The following is a 22,811-nucleotide window of genomic DNA, read 5'->3' on the forward strand; positions in this document are numbered from 1 at the left end:
TAGTATCTGTAGTAAGTGTAGTAGGTGTAGTAAGTGTAGTAAGTGTAGTAGCTGTAGTAAGTGTAGTATCTGTAGTTAAAGTGTAGTAGTTGTAGTAGCTGTAGTAAGTGTAGTAAGTGTAGTATCTGTAGTAGCTGTAGTAAGTGTAGTAGCTGTAGTAAGTGTAGTAAGTGTACTAGGTGTAGTAAGTGTAGTAGGTCTAGTAAGTGTAGTAGCTGTAGTAAGTGTAGTAGCTGTAGTATCTGTAGTAAGTGTAGTAGCTGTAGTATCTGTAGTAAGTGTAGTAAGTGTAGTAAGTGTAGTAGGTGTAGTAAGTGTAGTAGGTGTAGTAAGTGTAGTAAGTGTAGTAGCTGTAGTAAGTGTAGTAAGTGTAGTAGCTGTAGTAGCTGTAGTAAGTGTAGTAGCTGTGGTAAGTGTAGTAAGTGTAGTAGCTGTAGTAAGTGTAGTAAGTGTAGTATCTGTAGTAGCTGTAGTAAGTGTAGTAGCTGTAGTAGCTGGTGTAGTAGGTGTAGTAAGTGTAGTAAGTGTAGTAAGTGTTGTAGCTGTAGTAAGTGTAGTAAGTGTAGTAGGTGTAGTAAGTGTAGTAGGTGTAGTAAGTGTAGTAGGTGTAGTAAGTGTAGTAGCTGTAGTAAGTGTAGTAAGTGTAGTAAGTGTAGTAAGTGTAGTAGGTGTAGTAAGTGTAGTAGCTGTAGTAAGTGTAGTAAGTGTAGTAGCTGTAGTAAGTGTAGTAGGTGTAGTAAGTGTAGTAAGTGTAGTAAGTGTAGTAAGTGTAGTAGGTGTAGTAAGTGTAGTGCATGGCTGTAGTAAGTGTAGTAAGTGTAGTAGGTGTAGTAAGTGTAGTAGCTGTAGTAAGTGTAGTAAGTGTAGTAGGTGTAGTAAGTGTAGTAGCTGTAGTAAGTGTAGTAAGTGTAGTAGGTGTAGTAAGTGTAGTAGCTGTAGTAAGTGTAGTAAGTGTAGTAGGTGTAGTAAGTGTAGTAAGTGTAGTAGGTGTAGTAAGTGTAGTAGCTGTAGTAAGTGCAGTAGGTGTAGTAAGTGTAGTAGCTGTAGTAAGTGTAGTAAGTGTAGTAGCTGTAGTAAGTGTAGTAAGTGTAGTAGGTGTAGTAAGTGTAGTAAGTGTAGTAGCTGTAGTAAGTGTAGTAAGTGTAGTAGGTGTAGTAAGTGTAGTAGCTGTAGTAAGTGTAGTAGCTGTAGTATCTGTAGTAAGTGTAGTAAGTGTAGTAAGTGTAGTAGCTGTAGTAAGTGTAGTAAGTGTAGTAGGTGTAGTAAGTGTAGTAGCTGTAGTAAGTGTAGTAGCTGTAGTAAGTGTAGTAAGTGTAGTATCTGTAGTAAGTGTAGTAAGTGTAGTAAGTGTAGTAGCTGTAGTAAGTGTAGTAAGTGTAGTAGGTGTAGTAAGTGTAGTAGCTGTAGTAAGTGTAGTAGCTGTAGTAAGTGTAGTAAGTGTAGTAGGTGTAGTAAGTGTAGTAGCTGTAGTAAGTGTAGTAAGTGTAGTAGGTGTAGTAAGTGTAGTAGCTGTAGTAAGTGTAGTAAGTGTAGTAGGTCTAGTAAGTGTAGTAGCTGTAGTAAGTGTAGTAAGTGTAGTAGGTGTAGTAAGTGTAGTAGCTGTAGTAAGTGTAGTAGGTGTAGTAAGTGTAGTAAGTGTAGTAAGTGTAGTAAGTGTAGTAGCTGTAGTAAGTGTAGTAGGTGTAGTAAGTGTAGTAAGTGTAGTAAGTGTAGTAAGTGTAGTAGCTGTAGTAAGTGTAGTAAGTGTAGTAGGTGTAGTAAGTGTAGTATTTGTAGTACTACAGCTCTTACAGCTACTACACTTATGATGGAGACTTCCAAAAGTTGTGGAGGAAACCACAACGTTTGCTCCACCTTTTTATACATAGGTGATGGAGTCTCAGCCACAAAAAAGATTTTTATGGACGGAAAACTCTTTGGTCAACTGATCACTTCCGCGTGAATCATCTTGGCCAAAAAAAGCCAGGTATTAAATAGCTCGTTAACCTCGAACGCTCAGTCTTTACAGGAAAATCTCACACATCGGTCTTGGTCTATAGCTCAGTCAATACAGCAAGACCTCAGTTTGAGTTTTCCCCCTAAAGACTTCTCTCTCGGTTTAACATGTAGTAAGTATCTATTTTTTCTAGTATTTTTTATGTCAAACAAGTTACCGCTGATTGTTGATATGCTGTCGCAGCTGTAATAACAGCTGTTCGTATGAGCATCGCGGCCACAAGCGGAAACATAAAGGAGCAGCGAAAGGTAAAATCCTAGCCTTGGGAGAGAACGAGAGCCTAGCATTTTTCAGAACCATCCCCTAGCATTTTCCATAACCTTCTGATTCAGGGCTGAGTTGCTCAAAGCATGGTTAGCTTTAACCATTGGTTAAGCAGTATCAAAACCAATACGTTGTCAAGGTATTAAACGCTGGTTAACGCTAACCATGCTTCGAGCAACTGGGCCCAGTTGACCAAATCGAAAGAATCTGTTAAATACAAGCTCTTAGCTCTGGAAGTCCTCCTTAAATTGCTAAAAATGGACGGACCACTAGGAAAAGTGATGGGGGTGAAGGAACCGCCCCTTCCCCGAACTTTTCCCGAACCTTCCCCGCTCCCCAAAAGAAAAAACAACAAAAACAAACTGTCTTTAAAGTATGTAATCTGTGTTTTTAATAGTTTGTGGCTAAATTGGACTAAAATTTTACACGACTCTTATTTTTGCCCTTTTTTACACAAAACCTCTTAGTAATGCATTATTTAAACACAATTAAGTGTCATTGTCACTAAGGACCAGGCAGGGTCCGCGGATCGAGGTCGGCCGATTACCTCCAAATTTTCAGCATTTTTTCTCTATCAGAAAAGATTACGATCGGTGGTATTTTTAGTAAAATAAAATTAATTTCTTAGAATTTTGACCACCCCCCTAGTTTTTGGTGCTATTTTGCCCACGTGAGACGGAAAATTTGGGTAAACTTCCACGATACATTTTACTTACTTGGCATTAGCCTTATTCATTTATACGAACTGTACATACTTTCCAGCCTATAACCAGCTCATGTCTCCAATATAAACGAATTTGGTTAAAAATAACTTACTTTGGAGCGGTTCCAAATATCATCACTTCGTGGCTATCGCAAGTAAGAAGAATTTTGGCAATTTTCCAATCTGGTTTTCTCTAAAGTGCGGCACTTTATATCCAGATCAAAACTATTTTTTATTAGTCTGTCATAAAGTCTTTACAAATACGCAAACTCTTATTTGGCAAGTTAAAATACCTTCGCGTGAGCTTTCTCACAACTTTAACCTAATTTCCTAATTTGCATAATTGTCGTTTTTCCCGGAAATATTTCACACTTGATTAATTTGCGACATATTCCCGGTGTTTGTGACTAAGAGCAACACATTACTTTTTCAGATAGGTGGCCTGCATATTATACTATACTTCACTGTCAAACTCTTTGAAATATTGAGCGGTTCTGTTATTTGATAGAAGTACACTTCAGGGAAAGATAATTTTCCATCCCTTATCTGATTATCTGCAGACAGCTGTCCTGTTCAGCTGATTTTGCTGTTTTCAATATGGATGTTAGTTTAACTTGTTCGTTCAGTTCTCCTGATTCTGCCTGTAGTTTGGAGGGCACGGGGTCGCAGGTTGCACCCCTGTTGGCGTGCAAGCTAGACATCACTGCACATCTACTAAGCCTGGGAGTCAGCTCACGGCAACTGCGAACCACAGACGAAAACGTTAATGAGGTTGATCTGATCCTGAATAGAGCTGGATACTTTGTTACAACCGATAACGAGAAAATGTCAATGACAATATGCCCGAGACACAGAAAAAAACTAACTACAGACTGGGCTGGCAGAAAGAGCAACACATGCTCGTATCCAAGTCATCGAGGACCGCGGAAAACTATAAAGAAACCGCGCCGCGTAAACGCCACCTTGTCGGAAGAAATTTATCAATTTCACCAAGCCACAGTTCCCATTGGCTCGGGTAAGTACAAATCGGGTGCAGCCAGACCGCAGCCTTAATACTTAGAGTTGTAGTATGGACTTCACTGGTAAATACAAACAAAACCTTTATTTCGAAGGTACTTATTTTACTTTGTGCTTATGGATATGGTTAGTACATAAATTTCATTTCTTTATCGGAATATGCTAAGGGAATGAAGCAAAACGTAATCCGATGCCATTGCTTTTTGTATTTGAATGAGCTTTTCTCTTTTAGTCGACTCGTTTAAATATACAAAGGCATTGCCTAATTCTGTTGCATTGTCTGATATCCTTCTGACTTTTTCGGAAAAGGGGAGTGAGAGGGGACGTTGGGGTAGTGTTTCGAGGTGGATTCAAGTGGTAATTTGCTAATCAAGCACCCCGCCTGCAAGATGACGGCAAATGGGAGAGGACGGGGGAAGAGGAGAACTAGGAGGGGGAGTAGAGGGAATGGGAAGTTGGGTGGGGCTGCAAGGGACGCCCAAACACTCCTTATTTCACTCACCTTCCTTTCTTTAGCTGTTAAGAAAGCAAATTACCGCACTTTAATTTGGTCTTACGTGAGTGACACAAACTACAGTCAATGGACATAAGTATTCGTCACTTTCAAAAATAACGCGCGAAATTCTTACCCGCGTTGTGCACACTACGCGGGGGAAAACTAGATGCGGAGCGCGACATCGGTCAATAAAGGCGGGAAAATTATGTAAAAATAAAAACAAACAAACATCCGACTAAGAGCAAGAAAAAAATTTCAAACTTCCCAAAACGAAACGAACAAAAGCTGTTTGTGTTTTGACACATCGTTCAGTCATTTATTCAACAGTAACTGCAACGGGTGGTCGCAAAAAAGATCACAGTTATTTTGTTTTGCTTCTGATAAACAATATTGAGCACTCGTGAGTCGACAAAGTGCTTAACAGTCTGCAGAGAAAAAAGAATTAATTGTTACTTTGTCAGAATCCGTGAAAAACAAAGCTGAACTGTCAAGACTGTTGAACATTCTAAGAACGACTATCACAGGGGATGTTTTTGATATGATGGTGTTGGAAGTGTGACTTCAGTTGAAGGCAACAGCAACTCTGCCAAGTACATTGACATCCTAGAAAATAATGTATGGCCATTAGTTGTTTAGTACTTAGAAGACAAAGACTACATGTTCATGGATGGCAATACGCCAGTTCACAGCGGAGCACACAATGTAAATAATTATAAAGATAAAGCAAAGTACCCTTAATGGAATGGCCAGCACAGTCTCCAGATTTAAATATAATAGAAAATATTTGGCTTTACATCAAGAGAGAGTTACAAAAGTCCACTGAAAATATCGCTACCAAGAATGACCTTCTTCGTGAAACCGAGAGTGTGTAGCGGAAGATCGAATTAGATTGAATAAGAAAGCTTTACCAGCCCATTCCTGATCGCCTAGACAATGTTATCAAAATGACGGGTCATCTTACCAAATACTAAGGTGATTTTAAACTTAAATTTACCGTAAACGAAGTTAAAACAGCGCGCGTAAACGCCGCCATATTGATAGTGACGAATATATATGTCCCTTGACTGTATATTGATGATGGGTATGATAACGATAACCATAACGACGATGGGGACGGTATAAAGGGTCAATCACGTTGATGGTGATCGTGTTGGTTATTGTTGTCAGTATTGTTAATCTATTTATCATTATCATTTTTTATGACAGCTGTGTGTTCCAGCTGCCGTGGAGCACACTAACAAATCCCGTAAGGCTCACGGTTTCATGTCTGGAGAGCAGGTAAGCTAGTACACATTGGCCATTCACAGCTTAGTGTAACTAAGCATAGTGTAACTGACCATATAATCAGAGGATGTTTTGATACCGCCAACAGGTGCACTGATATCTATAACAACTGACAACATGAATGACACGTACCTTTGTTGGTTTTCCTGTCTTTTCTTCAATGGGTAGCCATTTGGAATCGTTAAGGTGTGGTCGATTTCCAAGAGGCTTGGGACCTAGTTATAATGATAGCCATGTCTAGAGTTTTCAGATCGCGCGTCGAGAACAATTACTCGACAACATCTGAATGTTTTCTGAATGACAAATTGGTCTTGACCAGTGCTTGAAGAGACCAGGAACAACAAAGATGCGAGGGCACCCTTTGGCAGCGGCTAGGAAACACATATAGAGTTTCCACAGTTACATGTATTGGAGATCTTTGTGGAATTGTTGACGATCTTGTCCATAATTTGCTAATCTATTTTATTACGCTTCAGGATCCTTACTCAGACACCTTGGTGATTGGAGATGAGATCGAGGAGTCTGATTCTGCCACTGTCTCTGTCATTACTGTTTGTGAGGAGAGCACATTGCCAGCCACGGTGTGTGCAGCGGTCTCAAGCACTGGTGAGGGGTCAGAAACAGTCTCTTTGCAGTCCCATTCGTCCCAAGCCTCGATACCAGACGAAAGAGATTAGTTTATGGGTTGACGAGATGGAGGAACAAAACAGCAAACGGCAGAAATTAAACGAAGCTGTCCACAGCATCTCAGGTGGCCACTACAGCCCCGTAATGTCCAGCCTGAACACGACCTGGGACGACGTCTCCGACACCCAGCAGCGATATTACATCCGCAAAGCTAAGGAGACTATAGTGACTTCATTGTCTGTCATCACTCCCGGTCAAGAGGAACTGGTTTGGAAGGCGTTACAAACGGAGGTACTTTTGGATCCAAACAGAGACAACCAAGGAAAGCGCAAGCGTTTTGATCCCAACTCTGGTCTTGTCGACATTTTAGTCAAGGCCTATGAGCAAGCAGGTCATTGGCAAACAAAGCGACAGATCCTTTCCCTCTTTGCAGACGACTTTTCAAGAGCTGAGCTTCAAGAGATGATCCCTGGGCTTTCCAAATGGCGCATCGACCAAGCTCGCCAACATGCAACAGAAGCAGGGAAAGGCCAGCCTCTCCCTGAAATTCCTAGTTTCCTTACAAGAATTGAGCATGAAAGGTGGATCATTTCATTGAATATATCTCCAGACCAGAATTTGTCCAAGACGTGGCGTTCGGGACAAGGACTCTCAAGCTTGACTCGGGGGAGAAAATTGTCATTGCAGCAGTCATTAGGACCGTCATTCCTTCACGCATCATCAGACAATATTTAGACTATTGTAAAGAACAAGAGTTCGAGCCGGCGAGCCAGCGTTCTCTCTACCGAATGATTGAAGTGTGTTCGGCCTCTATGCAGAAATCCCTTCAGGGACTTGACAACACCACTGCAGAGGGTACAGAGGCTTTTGATCAACTCTTTTCTATGTTGGAGGCCTTAGCAGATCAGGGCATCAACGTTACTGCCACTCAGAAATTTCTAAAGGATGCAAAAAGGTACTTAAAGAATGATTTCAAGACACACATCGGACGAGGAGAACATTGCAGTGATCACTGCACGGTCCACGCACTAAGTGACAGTAGTGCATGGGAGTTCAGGGGCGAATGTGATCATGAACATTGCTACGAATGTGAGCGCTGTGAGAGTCTAGAAGGAGTACTGAAACAGGTGGCAGAGATGCAAGAGAAAGCGGACATGACGGAAGAGGAGAGGGTTAGGTGGAGGTTTGAGTACACTGAGAGTGTGCGCAACATACAAGCGTGGAAGGCTCACTTGCTACGGTCAAGTAACCAGGACGAAGCCAAGCAGGATATTCTAGAGAAGCTAGACGACAACTCGTGTCTTGTCGTAATGGACTGGGCAATGAAGTTTCTGCCTGTGCAATACAGAGAACACATGAGTGATTTTTTTGGCAAGAGAGGAAGAAGCTGGCATATCAGTGCAGTAATCACTAGAGCAACAGTGAAGAGCAAGCATGAAGTCGAGTGTTTTGTACAAATTTTCAACAACTGCACCCAAAATAGCTTTGCAGTTCTTCCAATAATAGAGGACTTGCTGCAAAAAGTCAAACTGGAGTATCCAGGGGTGACAACAGCCTACCTCCGATCGGATAACGCTGGATGTTACCACAATGGGCCTCTGTTGTTAAGTCTTAGAGAAGTAGAGGTGAGAACCGGTGTCAGGCCAGTGCGATATGATTTCTCAGAACCACAGGCTGGCAAGGACATTTGTGATAGGAAGACTGCTGCTATGAAGGCACACATAAAGCGCTGGGTCAACGAAAAGCACGACGTCGTCACTGCTGAAGATATGAAAGCAGCACTAGAATCCCATGGAGGTATCAAAGGGTGCAGAGCAGCGGTCGTTGAGGTGGACACGACCAGGGAAAGAAACAAAGATAGCAAGATACCAGTCATTAGTGTGTTGAACAATTTCCAGTATGAGGAGTGTGGAATCCGTGTGTGGAAAGCGTACAACATCGGCCCTGGACGCCTCATCCCTTATAGCGGTCTTGGAGTTACACCACAAGAAGATACTGGAGTAAGGGTGGTAAAGCCATTTGGTCAAGCTACACACAGGGGAAGCGTGGGTGAGAGCGTCAGGCACCAGTCCGAGATCTACTCTTGCCAAGAGACTGGATGCGTCCTCACGTTCAAGACCCAAGCAGAGGCAGACAACCATATGGACACGGGCAAGCACTGTCTTGAGGTGGACTGTGAGTCCATGTATGACCGTGTTAGGAGGAAATGGGCGGGAATTGTGACAGGGGTGACGTTCGCTCCGGATGTGCCAACAACCTCATCGCAAGGTGAGAATAGTGGCAGCGCCTTCAGAGAACATGGCCCTAGACCATTGGGGTGGGCTCTGAAGGTAACAAAACGACCCACTAGAATGACTGATAACGTCAAGACCTTCTTGATGAAGAAATTCGAAGAGGGTACAAGAACTGGAAACAAGGCCGATCCTGTACGGGTAGCGAGGGAGATGAAGACCCTCAGAAATGAGGACGGAGAGCCCACGTTTAAGCCTGAAGAGCGGAGGACTGCGCAGCAGATCAGTAGCCTGTTTTCACGTCAGACAGCGGCGCTGCGTCATAGGGGTATTGATGCGGAGGAAATCTCGGAGGAAGACATCGAGACTGCCGAGTCGGAGATAGCGTTTGACACCCTTAGAAGTTTGGTGATGGATGATATGGGCAAACCAAGCCATCCAATCATCGTGGGAATTAGCAATATCTGCGAACTTGTAAAAAACAAGAAGCTTGACTCACTCAAACTGGCAGCTCTGAAAGAAATCTGCAATCAGCTACACCTGACGACAAGCGGACCACTGTCAAGAAAAAAAACTTTCTTTGAGGCCATTCAAAAATTCTCTGAGAGTTGCACGTGTTTTCAAAAATAACGTTACATGGTTTTAGTAGGGAGGATCTCTATGCTTCTACCCCAATCTTCTCCACTGGGGCCTTTTAGATAGGTACAGGGAGACCCTTCGATAACAGGGTTTATAAATACTTGTAAATTAAAAAATCGTGAGCAATATAAGACTGCAAACTGAATGAATGCTATGGTAAACACAGTAAAACAAAAAACTGCAAGGATTTTTACATACTGCTAAACACCAGCTGTCCGTCGCTATGCTTGAATGCTATCATGGATGAAACCAATTCGGTTTTCTTCCTAGACAAAAGAGCAGTGCCGGAAGATTTCAGCAGCAATGCACACGGATTGATCAACTTTAGTAACGTTGTGTCAAATCTGTTACGTTATAACGCATTAAGGTTCGACTCACTAATTTGCGCATCTGTTCGAATTGCATTTCCTCTGCCACGAATTGACTGTCATTTCGGCAGCCTGTTTGCCTTCCATCACACGTGGAGAAAACATTAACTCTGTTAGTCTCCAAAACTATTCACTTCTTTACAAAACACAATCTTGAGCCTGTCTGGCATATTAATTTGCATGTCCATGTTTAGTGAAATGACAGAATTGTTATGTTCGCCCCAAATTTGTGGACTGTCAAAGTCTGCAAGATCGAAACAACAATTAGTTTCAAAAACAAGAACCTCATAAAAATTAATAATTAATTACGTGCAGGGTTATCATCGCTTGTATATAATATCAACAGACAAGTGAAGTTTTCCCGGGGAAATTCGACAACATGCAAATTAGTTAAATTTGAAGAAAGCTTACGGGAGGGGATTTTGACCTACCAAATGACAAAATAGGCCGATGAACTATGGCCACTTATCTGAAAAAGTAATGTTTTTCTCTTAGTGATAGTAAAGAAGCCAATAAACGCCTGCAACAAGTCGCAAATCAAGCGTGAAATTTTTCCCGGAAAAACTACAACTATGCAAATTAGGAAATTAGGTTAAAGTTGTGAGAAAGCTCACGCGACGAGATTTTAACTTGCCAAATAAGAGTTTGCGTATTTGTAAAGACTTTATGACAGACTAATAAAAAATAGTTTTGATCTGGATATAAAGTGCCGCACTTTAGAGAAAACCAGATTGGAAAATTGCCAAAATTCTTCTTACTTGCGATAGCCACGAAGTGATGATATTTGGAACCGCTCCAAAGTAAGTTATTTTTAACCAAATTCGTTTATATTGGAGACATGAGCTGGTTATAGGCTGGAAAGTATGTACAGTTCGTATAAATGAATAAGGCTAATGCCAAGTAAGTAAAATGTGTCGTGCAAGTTTACCCAAATTTTCCGTCTCACGTGGGCAAAATAGCACCAAAAACTAGGGGGGTGGTCAAAATTCTAAGAAATTAATTTTATTTTACTAAAAATACCACCGATCGTAATCTTATCTGATAGAGAAAAAATGCTGAAAATTTGGAGGTAATCGGCCGACCTCGATCCGCGGACCCTGCCTGGTCCTTAGTGACAGTGACACTTAATTTACAAAAAGAGGAATATTACATAATTAAGCAGACCCTACAAACTGATCCTTTGCTGAAACGGAATTATTTTAAAAAACTGCTAAATAAATCATTTGTTACAGGAGGGGGCATTAGCTGAAAGACATACTCGTTAAGGCCAAATTGTGCACAGGGCTAATAAACGCGCAGTGGAGTCCTGCAAGCATGTCACCTATATTTAAAAAAGTGATGATTCGGATCCTTTTATTTACTTGTCTGAGTCCTTTTTCGTTGGTACGAATTGTTTCAATCAGTTCAACCCTTTGCCAAAAACTATCAAGACATCATGCACACAAGAAAATTTCAAGATGACTTTAGTCAGATGTCAACCCCTACTCCACTGTAAATAAAAGCACAGCTTGTAAAATTTACAGTGAAAGTCCGAGTAACTGCCATCGTGCTCGGGCTTGAGTCACGGCGTTTTCACAGAGCAGTCTGTTTTTAAAAACATTTCGGCTGTGCACACGTCTAAATTATAAAAGTCATAAAATGTGAAGAAAGCAAAGGAAATGTAATTAACACGAAAAATCTCAGTACCATTTTCCGGTCTGTACCTTTTGCTGACTAGTTCGTTAAACGTATTTGATGGTCTAGATTATATAAACTGGTCTTTGTAAATGCCGTGACACGAATAAGAGATGCTCGCTCTAGGATCTCACTCTCATTATTATTATACAATGTATAACCCTATATAACGAAACGCCGATGCTTGCAAAGAACGATTTTTAAGTTCCTTGGCACTCCCTTAGTTTCTGAGATACTGTAACCACCTGCAGTATCAAACTTGAAAATATACGATATACGCGTGAAATAAATAGAAAAGTTGCTAAAGTTTATTTATGGAACGAAATGCGAAAGACGGTGTTTTGAAATACAACATCTAATATATAACATTTTAAAGTTTTAACTATTATCACTCCACATTCAGTGCAGACAGCTGACTTAATTTTAGCTTGCTATCACATACTCGAAACCTACGTACGTAGAAATACTTCCTTCTTCCTTGTTTAGTGGGTGGGTACGTGCGTGTGTAAAAGCCTTGGCTATGGTCAATCGAAAGAACGCCAGCAGAATAAAGTGCAAGTTGCAGTTGTTGTAATACTGTTAAACAATTGGACGAGTTTTAGAAAAGATATTTTCCTCTTTTTTTCTTTTTGCAATTTCTCCTACGGAGAAGATGTTGAAAAAGACTTTGGACCTTGCCACTTTAAGCACCAGAAACTAATTGACATTAGTAAAATCCAACTGCGTTCTGATTGGTTTAGCTACCACTACGCTATATGTTATAGCCCACTAAAGGCGAAAAGCGCCGGCTTTGAAAACCAAAACAATGGCTGTTTATTCGCGTTTCGCTAGCTAAAATTGTCTTGTCTCAATATTTTTGACCTAGTAGTTGGATTGGACTTAAACAATTATTCCTCTCACCCTCATGGCCTGTGAATCAATAGCCCATTCGGCCTTCTGCCTAAGGGGCTGTTAACTCAGAACCCATTCGGGCTCGGCGAGGAATAATTGTTAAATATATAGCTGATTCAATAAAGGTTGCTTTGTGCAGACTCCATCACTGAGACTCCATCACCTATGTATAAAAAGGTGGAGCAAACGTTGTGGTTTCCTCCACAACTTTTGGAAGTCTCCATCATAAGTGTAGTAGCTGTAAGAGCTGTAGTACTACAAATACTACACTTACTACAGCTACTACACTTACTACAGATACTACAGCTACTACACTTACTACAGCTACTACAGCTACTACACTTACTGCAGCTACTACACTTACTACAGCTACTACACTTACTACACCTACTACACTTACTACACTTACTACAGCTACTACACTTACTACACTTACTACACTTACTACAGATACTACAGCTACTACACTTACTACAGCTACTACACTTACTACACTTACTACACTTACTACAGCTACTACACTTACTACACCTACTACACTTACTACACCTACTACACTTACTACACTTACTACAGCTACTACACTTACTACACTTACTACACTTACTACACCTACTACACTTACTACAGCTACTACACTTACTACACTTACTACACTTACTACACCTACTACACTTACTACACCTACTACACTTACTACAGCTACTACACCTACTACACTTACTACACTTACTACAGCTACTACACTTACTACACCTACTACACTTACTACACTTACTACAGCTACTACACTTACTACACCTACTACACTTACTACACTTACTACAGCTACTACACTTACTACAGCTACTACACTTACTACACCTACTACACTTACTACACTTACTACAGCTACTACACTTACTACACTTACTACACTTACTACAGATACTACAGCTACTACACTTACTACAGCTACTACACCTACTACACTTACTACAGCTACTACACTTACTACAGCTACTACAGATACTACACTTACTACACTTACTACAGCTACTACACTTACTACACCTACTACACCTACTACACTTACTACACTTACTACACTTACTACAGATACTACAGCTACTACACTTACTACAGCTACTACACCTACTACACTTACTACAGCTACTACACTTACTACAGCTACTACAGATACTACACTTACTACACTTACTACAGATACTACAGCTACTACACTTACTACAGCTACTACAGCTACTACACTTACTACAGCTACTACACTTACTACAGCTACTACAGATACTACACGTACTACACTTACTACAGCTACTACACCTACTACACTTACTACACTTACTACACCTACTACACTTACTACACTTACTACAGCTACTACACTTACTACAGCTACTACACTTAGTACACCTACTACACTTACTACACCTACTACACTTACTACACCTACTACACTTACTACACTTACTTCAGCTACAACACTTACTACACCTACTACACTTACTACAGCTACTACACTTACTACAGCTACTACAGATACTACACTTACTACACTTACTACAGCTACTACAGCTACTACACTTACTACACTTACCACAGCTACTACACTTACTACAGCTACTACACCTACTACACTTACTACACCTACTACACTTACTACACCTACTACACTTACTACACTTACTACACCTACTACACTTACTACAGATACTACAGCTACTACAGATACTACACTTACTACACTTACTACAGCTGCTACACTTACCACAGTTACTACACTTCACTACACTTACTTCTGTGCCTAGAGGTCCGACATGGCACTGGTGTCTCAGGACATTTCATGGGGTCATACATGAACTACTGACCAAACTCTGGGAGGGGGACATGGGGGTTTACGGTATTGCGGTATTGGGCTTTTTTTCATGCGGTATTTCGGTAATTTTCATTTTAAAGTACGGTGTTGCGGTATCATCTAGTTCTGCGGTATGCGGTTTTTCATCATTTTGGTTGACGGTATTCGGTGAAATAAGATTGTTCACGGTATTACGGTACCGTTTATTTGCGCTTTCATTTCGATACAATACGCAAAACAAAACACAGTAGGACATAAAGGTCAATAAAAGTTAAAATTCAGAAGTCTTGAGACATAACAGTAAATGATTACACCATTTGTGGGTCATTTTGTGACAGTTAATGGTCGATAATATACAATGTGATTGTTGCTGCATCCAATGATAATGAGTCATCTCAAGTCACCTTACCAGGCTTTTCGATCTGTGTACTTGAGCCGGTGGTAATTCGAGGTCTTACACGTTTTCTCACAATGGCTGAGATCGCTGAGGTTGACGGCGGCGTGGTTATCATTGACTGTGTGGCAGTTTCTTGGAAGAGGGCGAAGGAGGCTAACATTATCGCAACAAGAAAAGTATAGATGTCGGGTTTCGAGAATTAAAATTTGGTAAGTTTGCCTCTTACCGGCGCGGCGTGTGAGACAGTCGAGACAGAATTTTCGAGGCGCAGGAATTTTTTTTCGTTATCAAAATCCTTGTATGAATTTTTTTTCATTTAATTTTCTCTTGCGCGAATATTTTTTTTTGTACTTCGCCCGCCCCCCCCCCCCCCCCCATAAGTTTTCTAATGGTCAGTCACTTATCAAAACTCGCACTAGACGTGCGTGGAAAGGGTTTGGATTGGTTTGTTTTTCGCGCTTTCAAGAGTTATTTTTATTGGAGTTAATTAGCTGTTGGGTCCACCTACCAAAAGGTTGAACGAATGTAGTTTACTTTTCCGTGAAAATTTGCGAAAATTTTGCTAACTACCAAAATATTTAAAAAAAACATGCACATCTGGTGCATAAATGCCTGAGATAAGTAAACGTACTAGATGGAAGCAACTATAAGTATGCGGAAACGATTATAAATATGATTAAAATATGCGGTATCGGTATTTGGACAATTTTCGACGCGGTATTTCGGTATTTGCCATTTTTTCTTACGGTATTACGGTATTGGGTACCCCCCAATGTCCCCCTCCTCTGGCTATGGCCGTGGGTAGACCATGATGTTTTAATGCTAGCCATCATCTCTATTTGTGCTTTTCAGTATGATGTCAGGATTACAAGTTGAAAATTGGAACACTGAAATAGATGGACCTCTAAATGAAGCCAGCATGAGGAGAAAGTTAAAATCACAAGGCTACTCCTGCATAAAATACACTTTTCCTCCTGGTACAGACTTTCCTGATCACACTCATAATGTCGCTAAAAAGGATTCAATAATAGCTGGCCAGTTTCGGTTTGCTATGAAGGGAAGAGAAGTCATCCTCCAGCCTGGTGATATGATTGAGGTTCCAGCTGGTGTGGTGCATAATGCTTCAGTGATTGGAAGTGAATCAGTGGTTTTCTTTGATGCCACAAAGTAGGACAGTTTTAGAAATGATGCTTGGCTTCTATGGATTTGCCCATGTGAGGGAATCTGGATTCTGGAATCAGGGAAATTTTTGCCTATGGAATCTGGAATCTGGGAAAATTTTGCTTGCGGAATTCAAGATCCTGGGCTTTGGAATCCGGAATACAGCTCAAGGAATCCGGAACTCCACTAACCTGCAGAATCTAAGTTCCACTAACAAAGACTAGGATCCAGTGCCTGGAATCCGGAGACCACGGCATGGAATCCAGAGTCCAAGACTCTCTTGGATTTTTTTACATGGGGTGAATGGATCATTCGTTAGGGAAGAATTGGATGAGGAAAGGGAAAGAAATATTTCTAATCATAAAATCCAATCTTAGAAACAAACTACATGGAGACTGGCCATTTCTCTTTGAAAATTCTGTGAAGTTATTATTTTTCGTTAAAAAACACCTCATTTCCTAGGATAATAAAACAATGATGCCCCTTGTTTGTGATATTTAGACAGCTCAAGACTTATTTTATTTTGTTTTATTGTTTTGTGTTTTAAATATAGTTGTTTATTTCAATCTCTAACAACACTTACACAACAAAAGTTACCTTTAGGTAAACTAAAAAAATAATAATAACAATAAAGAAAGAAAAAAGAAATTACGAAACTTTACAACAATACATTGTATTACAGTCTTGCCACAAAAGTGTAATAAAATGCAAAGCTAATGTTGAGTTAACATTACTCGTTGAATTAATATTGCTAGATTAGAAAACAAACTTCAACTCAATTAAAGGCTTATCCATTCATTATAATAATAATCAGGTGAATTAATACTTATTGCTATATGTTGTACTATCTCAGCTTTGTTTACCACTATAGTTAGATAAACACTTAATAACAAAGGCTCTTCTGTGATATTTCAGCAGTATACCATAAAATTCCGGAAAGAAGCCCTCCAAATATATTAATTAGCCCCTCAAACTCGTACCACAAAAAACCCTCTTAAATCTCCCCTCCAAATATAAGCCCCCCCCCCCCCTCCCCCCGGGGGTCTTGTTCTTGGAAATTGCTCTCAAATACAAAATAAAACAAAGCAAAAAGAGCACAGAAACATATAAATTTTTGTATTTGCCGAAGAATGTGTGCCAAATGATTGCAGCCAGAAAGTGTCACAGTTTATTGCTGTTTGCGACGCGTAGTTCCTCTTCACTCTTGGCTTTGATTTCCTTGGTCTATATTGACAAAGTACTTGCATGGTTGCATTTTAGAAAGGTCTAGGTCCGTAACGCGAGTTCCAGTAAAAACTTTCTGCAAATTACTGACATAAAAAAAAAATTCCATTCAACTATAAGCTAGCCCAATTGATTTTAAGATGCAGATAGTATAACCCTAGCCGATTTTGTATATAAGCCCCCTTCAAAAATAAGCCCCTCAAAAAGGGCCTCTGGAAAATGTAAACCCCGGGGCTTTTATTTTCTAACTTTTATGGTATACAATATTTTGCAAGTAGTAAGAGATGATTAGTTAACTTATTGAGGTGGTTGTTACCGCTAATACCATACAAGATTTTAATGGTTGATAGATCTACAGCCCATATTGGTACGTGAGACTTGTACCAGTAGAGGAAAGCTTCCCAGAACTCTCCCAGAGCTCAAGACTTATGACAAGAAATCCAAAGGCTACCAAGAAGTTACAAGCTGTTATCTATAGAGCTATGAGAAGGAATTAAGGACAACTGCAGTCAAAATAGTAGCAGGGACTGAACTCACATTTCAAGAAGAAAAGTCACCAAATATTATTATAGTAAAGATATTTTCACAGGAAAAAATAACGGGTTCCCATTTTTGGGTATTTAAAGAATACCCACAAAAATCCCAAATTTGGAAGAGTGAGACAAGTCCCAATCTGGGAACTTGGTTGGAAATTCCCTGGTTGGGACTTGTCTCACTTTGCCAAATTTGGGATTTTTATGGGTATTCTTTAAATACCCAAAAATATCCAAAAATGGGAATCCGTTATTTTTTCCTGTGTTTATACCCCAGTGAGAAGGATTAAAACTTAGCCTGCATAGCAGGCGCTTGGAAGTAGTGGGCAAAAGAGAGAACGGGAGACACGAGTTTCTCCTTCTTGCGCGCACGTTTTTTCTTGTGACCACTACTTCCAAGCGCCTGCTACGCAGGCTAATTAAAACTGAGATTAAGTAATCTTTGAAGTTTTTGGTCATGCCTGTTTACAGCTACTTACAGCAGTGACCCAGGGCTCACAACAATATAACATCAGGGCCATTGTTAATTCAGTTTTTTTTTTGAGGGGCTAACACAAACATTTGGTGTGTCAGAAAGTTGTCCACCATACTAGCCCATGTGTAGCATGTGCTTGTAAGTAAAATGGGTGCAACAAAGAATTGGGCGATGTCTCCCTTTTTTTGTACGCCTCTGTTTTTTTTGGCACCTGTTTCTTCCAAGTGCCTTATATAATGGCTACATATTTCCATGTTCAAAAGTTAATGAGGGAGAGTGTGGGGTTGTGGCAGAGCTGATCCTTGGAAAGGGTATTGTGTCAAAAAGTAGTTTAAGCCTGCATAAACAAAATTTTAAATTGAAAAAAAAATTGTTCCAGATAAGCTTTCTAAATTCAATTATAAATGCAATTTTCGCTTGGAACGGCATGGGTGCGAGAGAGAACTCAGCTGCATGAGCGATGGAGACGTGGGGGGAGAAGGAAGCAAAGTCGTGTCCTCCTTGTATACCCCATCCTTTCTTGCCCCCATTTTATCTCTAAGAAGTTACTATGCAAGCTGCAGGCTAAATTTCTTGCATCCCAGGATAGCTTTTATTTGGTTTGGGGATTGAGGTGGGACTGGGATGTATGTTGTCCTTCATTTACCGTAAATGGTCGACTAAGCGCCACAACGCTTATTTAATTGTTCCCGTTACAGGTGGAGCGCCTATTCGAGAGTGGCGCTTATTGAATTATTTTTTGGTAAAGGTGCGGCGCTTATTCGAGTAGCGGTGCTTATAAATCAATCATACAGTAAATTACATTTTCCTTTAATTTTGGTAAGGTGGCTTGAATCAAAGGAAAAGAAAATTTAAACCACTGTACTAGACCATCGTAAACTTCAGTATTCTGTCCTTAGCCTGAATTTCAGACGATAACTTCAAGTCGTTTTTATTCCCCTGGGCCCTCCGCCCTATTCCTGAAAGGCTGATTAGCGCTATAATCGAGGATTGAAATTTCATCAGCCGTTTTTGTATTTTACCTTCCTGTGTATTGCTTAGAGTAACATTTTGTGTTATCATTACTGTTTCTCGGAGTAAAGGTTCATCAACGGTATTAAGTAAGCCAGAAATTCATAAGGGGTTGAATCAACCCCTTTGGTAAGCTCGAGTTGCATGTTCTTAGACAAGAAAACCTTGCCGTAAAATTTGGCTTAATCCGGGTTAAACTTTTTAACTTGATAACGTGATAACTTCATTCCATCCTAGGAGACCCAGGGGCAGTTTAATAGTCGGGATATTCGTGGTGAAAGTTTATATTCACAACGAACATTCTATCGTTCCGTCTATTAAACTACCCCTGGGTCTCCTAGGATGGAATGAAGTTATCACGTTATCGGGCGCGATCCATTCAACCAAAATTCAGATCGGTCCGACCGGGAAAAGAGGACCACCTCAAAAGGTGGACCTGTGTTTTCGAAACTTTTCCGGTTGGACCGAACCGATCCATTGAGTTTTGGACCGAAATTTCCGGAAATTTTGGTTGAATGGATCGCGCCCATCAAGTTAAAAAGTCTCCGAGGATGCCTCGTTTCCAGGTTCTCTCCAGGGACGGGTAGGAGGCTAGAAAGGAAAGTGAAAGGACCTGTAAAGTTCGTTGGAGGCGCCTGCTTGGTGGTATATTCTTAATTCTCTACAGAAGTCTAACCGAAGAAGATAGAAAATGAAAATCAGGATGTCAAGAAGTGAGTTTTAACGTCTTTATGTCTAACAAATTTGTTCAATCCTCATCTCGCAAAAGCCAGGAACGTGTTGCTTGGCCAAAGAACTTTAACCACATTGCACTAGGGTGGAAGACTATACTTGCCAACATAGGGAGTTTTAACTGACAGAAAGCTTAAATTTGCCTCTTTATATATTGATAATGAGTTAGTGTTTCTTTTGGTTTTTAAAAAAGTTCGATTTGTAGCTTTTTGTGTAAAGCACACAATATCGAGTCACAGCTAAATTGCAAATAGGTTTTCTTGTTTTCCACGTGTCTAAACTCGGGAAACTACAGTGAAACCTCTGTTGAGAGGATCCCCAATTAAGCGGCCCAAAATTAAAGTTTTATATTTCCCTTTATATATAACGAACCCTTATTCAGCGGACGCGGACACTGAAAGAAAGTGTATTTGGCTGATTCCTATTGTTGATAACCTCTGTTAAGCGGACACCGGACTGAATTGACAATAGTAGTATTGGGTTACGTTTTTGAAATACGCCCGGAGTAGTCAATCGATAAAAATCGGTAAATCTGATTTGATTGATATCGTTATTGATATCGATTGTATCAATCAATCGGTAGAAATCGATGACACACTCAGGGTTGTCATTAAGAGCCGGGGGCCTGGGATTTCCCCCGGCTACTCACAGCATGGCCCCCAGCTACTTTCGTCGTTGAATTAAACCTGACTTAGATTTGGTACTAGTACACACGTGCGACGGCAACAAGAACGCAATAGGTTTATTGAGCAAAACAACTAGTTCGCCCGTGCATCACGCTTTTTTGTGCATTTCTTAGCCGTTAATGCACGACTACGAGGTGAAAATGCCTAGTTTCACGTTTTATGGAGGACGTCGTCAAGCGACGACAAACTTTTCTTTCAACTCCAGGGAAATTGGCCTACATTAGCTATTTTCAGCAAATTGAAATAAACGCGACAAAATGGAAAAAATGCCAATTCATTTTAAAAGTGACGTTTTCGCTGCCGTCACCTTTGTCGATGCTAAAAGTCCTTAGTTTCAACCATTGTGTCGGCTTTGTGTTGAACATGCTGAAGAAGTGGCAAAGGAATCTGCACTCTTTGTTCACGATGAAAGACCTGAGCAGATCTCTGTTGACATCACAGAAGGAGTTGAGGCTTCATCCCAGTGTTAAATCTCCCTGATGCTGTTTTTGATGATAATGAGGATTATGATGAAGGCTTTGAAGATGAAGACTATGGCTGATTGCTATGTTTAATAAATTGACATTTAAGTGATCCGGCTTTAATTAGGTATCGAGTATACAAAATAACGCACGGTCAATGGTAAATGTTCGATCATTGTCCGCAGGTCATGATCACATCCTCTCAGTTCTACTTCCAAGAAGTTATATATAAAAGGGAAGTTAAGAATTAGCATTACTTTTGCATTCTTCTCCTTGAGTCTCGTTTTGACATCTCAGCATCGTTTATAAAGTATAGCCCTGTCTTTTAAACGCTTTTCCGTAGGTCAGTTTCTTCGTATGTTAAGTGATTTGTCGTTCCTAAATTCGAGACCACTGATGTTACCAGTTGTGCAGTTTAGTTTTGCCATATTTTATCCCGCGATTTTTCGTACATTACGCTTGTTTTAGCCTTATCATACTTTTATTTTTCAACAAACCATAGTAACCTTGTGTTTATGATGCTTTTTCGTACATTCATCGTCCGCTTGTCTTTTTTCCGCTTCTCCGTGGGTTAATTCATTTGTAATTATATTAGTTTTACTTTTGTTTTCCGTAAGTTGTTTCGTTCTTATGTATAACTAAATGAGGATTTCCAATTGATTTTACAGGGCATGTTAATTCATTCGCACAATATAAGAATCGATTGTCCTTTCCACATTTTCAACATTGGTAAAGTATCTTTGTGATTTAACTCTTCACTGGCCAGCATGGGCCTTGTCTGCATGAAGATAAGACTGCGCGGATAACGTGACCGGTGCCTACATGACATTTTTTTCAGACCCGGTCCTTACATGTATATTCCCATTTGGCGGCCACTAAAAAAACCCTCCAACGAGCCTTTACGTAAAGTAAAAACTTATTATTTTAGTGTCTCAGAATGTTGTAGTTTTCTTTAGTAAAGGTGTGATCATCATAAAACCGCTAATGATAGCTGTACTGTTGATGAAGATTGCTTTTTTGGGGCAGTAATGCTTTTTGGAAAACGGTAGAAGTTGCACTTCAAAAACAATTTTTTTTGGGGGGGAGGGGCTTCATGACTGCTTGCTTCCCCGGATACTTACAACAAATACCCGGCAACTTGAAATGTTAGTTATAACCTTGCACACTCATTTCGTTTATCGATTTATTAATCTTGATTTTTACCGATTTCATCGATTTATATTGGAAGATATATCTGTTCATCTGTTCCTTCAAAAATGAAAACTGATTTCATGCAAACAGTAAATTTGTTGTTGTTTATTGAGTTGCAGTTGAGAGTTGAAGGATCAAACAGTTATCACTTTTTAAAGCATTCTTTTAAAAAAATCTGAAAAATCTTATCTTTTCTTCAAAACCAGGTTTAAAATTGTCTTCTGGTTTGTAGGCGCCCAGTTTTTCACGATTTAGACCTGCCGTCCTTTCAAAATAACATCGGTGTAGTTTCAGATGTAGTTAAATCCCAGAGTAGCCAATAGATAAAAATCAAAATCAATAAAAATCATTAGCAATCAAGTGATTTTTATCAATTGATAATGGAAATGGTGAAAATCTATCCAGGGAAATCTTTGAATGAATTTCAGACATCCCTTCAACTCGAGGGGATGTCTGAAATTCAGGCTAGGAAATCAGTTTACTGAGGGTGTATTTCTCGTGGTACTTGCCTGTGAGAACTGAATGTACATGTAATTATAAAACCAAACCGTTTTTGTTATTATGTACCAAACGAAGAGTTGTAGGGAGAAACTTGTGCGTGTGATAGTTTCCACATTTCTCATTTTCATGTTTGTTGAGCAGTTGATATTCATGGAAGTGTTTTCTCAGCTGTACTATCTAACTCATGCCAAAAAACAACAATGGCGGACTTCCATTATAAATTGATAAAATCATGTAAAATAGATAATATCAATTTGACACAGCAATCTAGTTTATCGATTTTCACTGATTCCCATTATAAATCGATAAAAATCAATTAAATGCTACCGATTTTTATTGATACCGATTTTTATCGATTGAGTACTCCGGGATATACGTATTCTAGTTGATTAAT

General features: G+C 40.0%; 2 protein-coding genes and 1 long non-coding RNA gene across 5 annotated transcripts in view; all 3 read left to right on the forward strand.

Moving 5' to 3' along the window:
* LOC140950249 (T-complex protein 1 subunit theta-like) overlaps positions 1–22,811 on the forward strand; it is a 123,011-nt gene that overhangs the window by 84,266 nt on the left and 15,934 nt on the right. The gene's annotated exons all lie outside the window — the stretch shown is intronic.
* On the forward strand, positions 8,413–9,295 carry LOC140938442 (uncharacterized). The gene has a single exon (XM_073387919.1). The coding sequence runs from the start codon at positions 8,529–8,531 to the stop codon at positions 9,246–9,248; it is 720 nt and encodes a 239-aa protein (XP_073244020.1). The 5' UTR covers positions 8,413–8,528; the 3' UTR covers positions 9,249–9,295.
* The window catches only part of LOC140950287 (uncharacterized), an 8,087-nt gene continuing 4,701 nt past the window's right edge, over positions 19,426–22,811 (forward strand). For both annotated transcript variants that reach the window (XR_012167160.1, XR_012167161.1), the window contains exon 1: positions 19,426–19,559. This is a non-coding gene — a long non-coding RNA (uncharacterized lncRNA). The remainder of the gene's footprint in view (positions 19,560–22,811) is intronic.

Source organism: Porites lutea, chromosome 1 (assembly GCF_958299795.1).
Source record: "Porites lutea chromosome 1, jaPorLute2.1, whole genome shotgun sequence".
In the NCBI taxonomy this organism is placed as follows: domain Eukaryota; kingdom Metazoa; phylum Cnidaria; class Anthozoa; order Scleractinia; family Poritidae; genus Porites; species Porites lutea.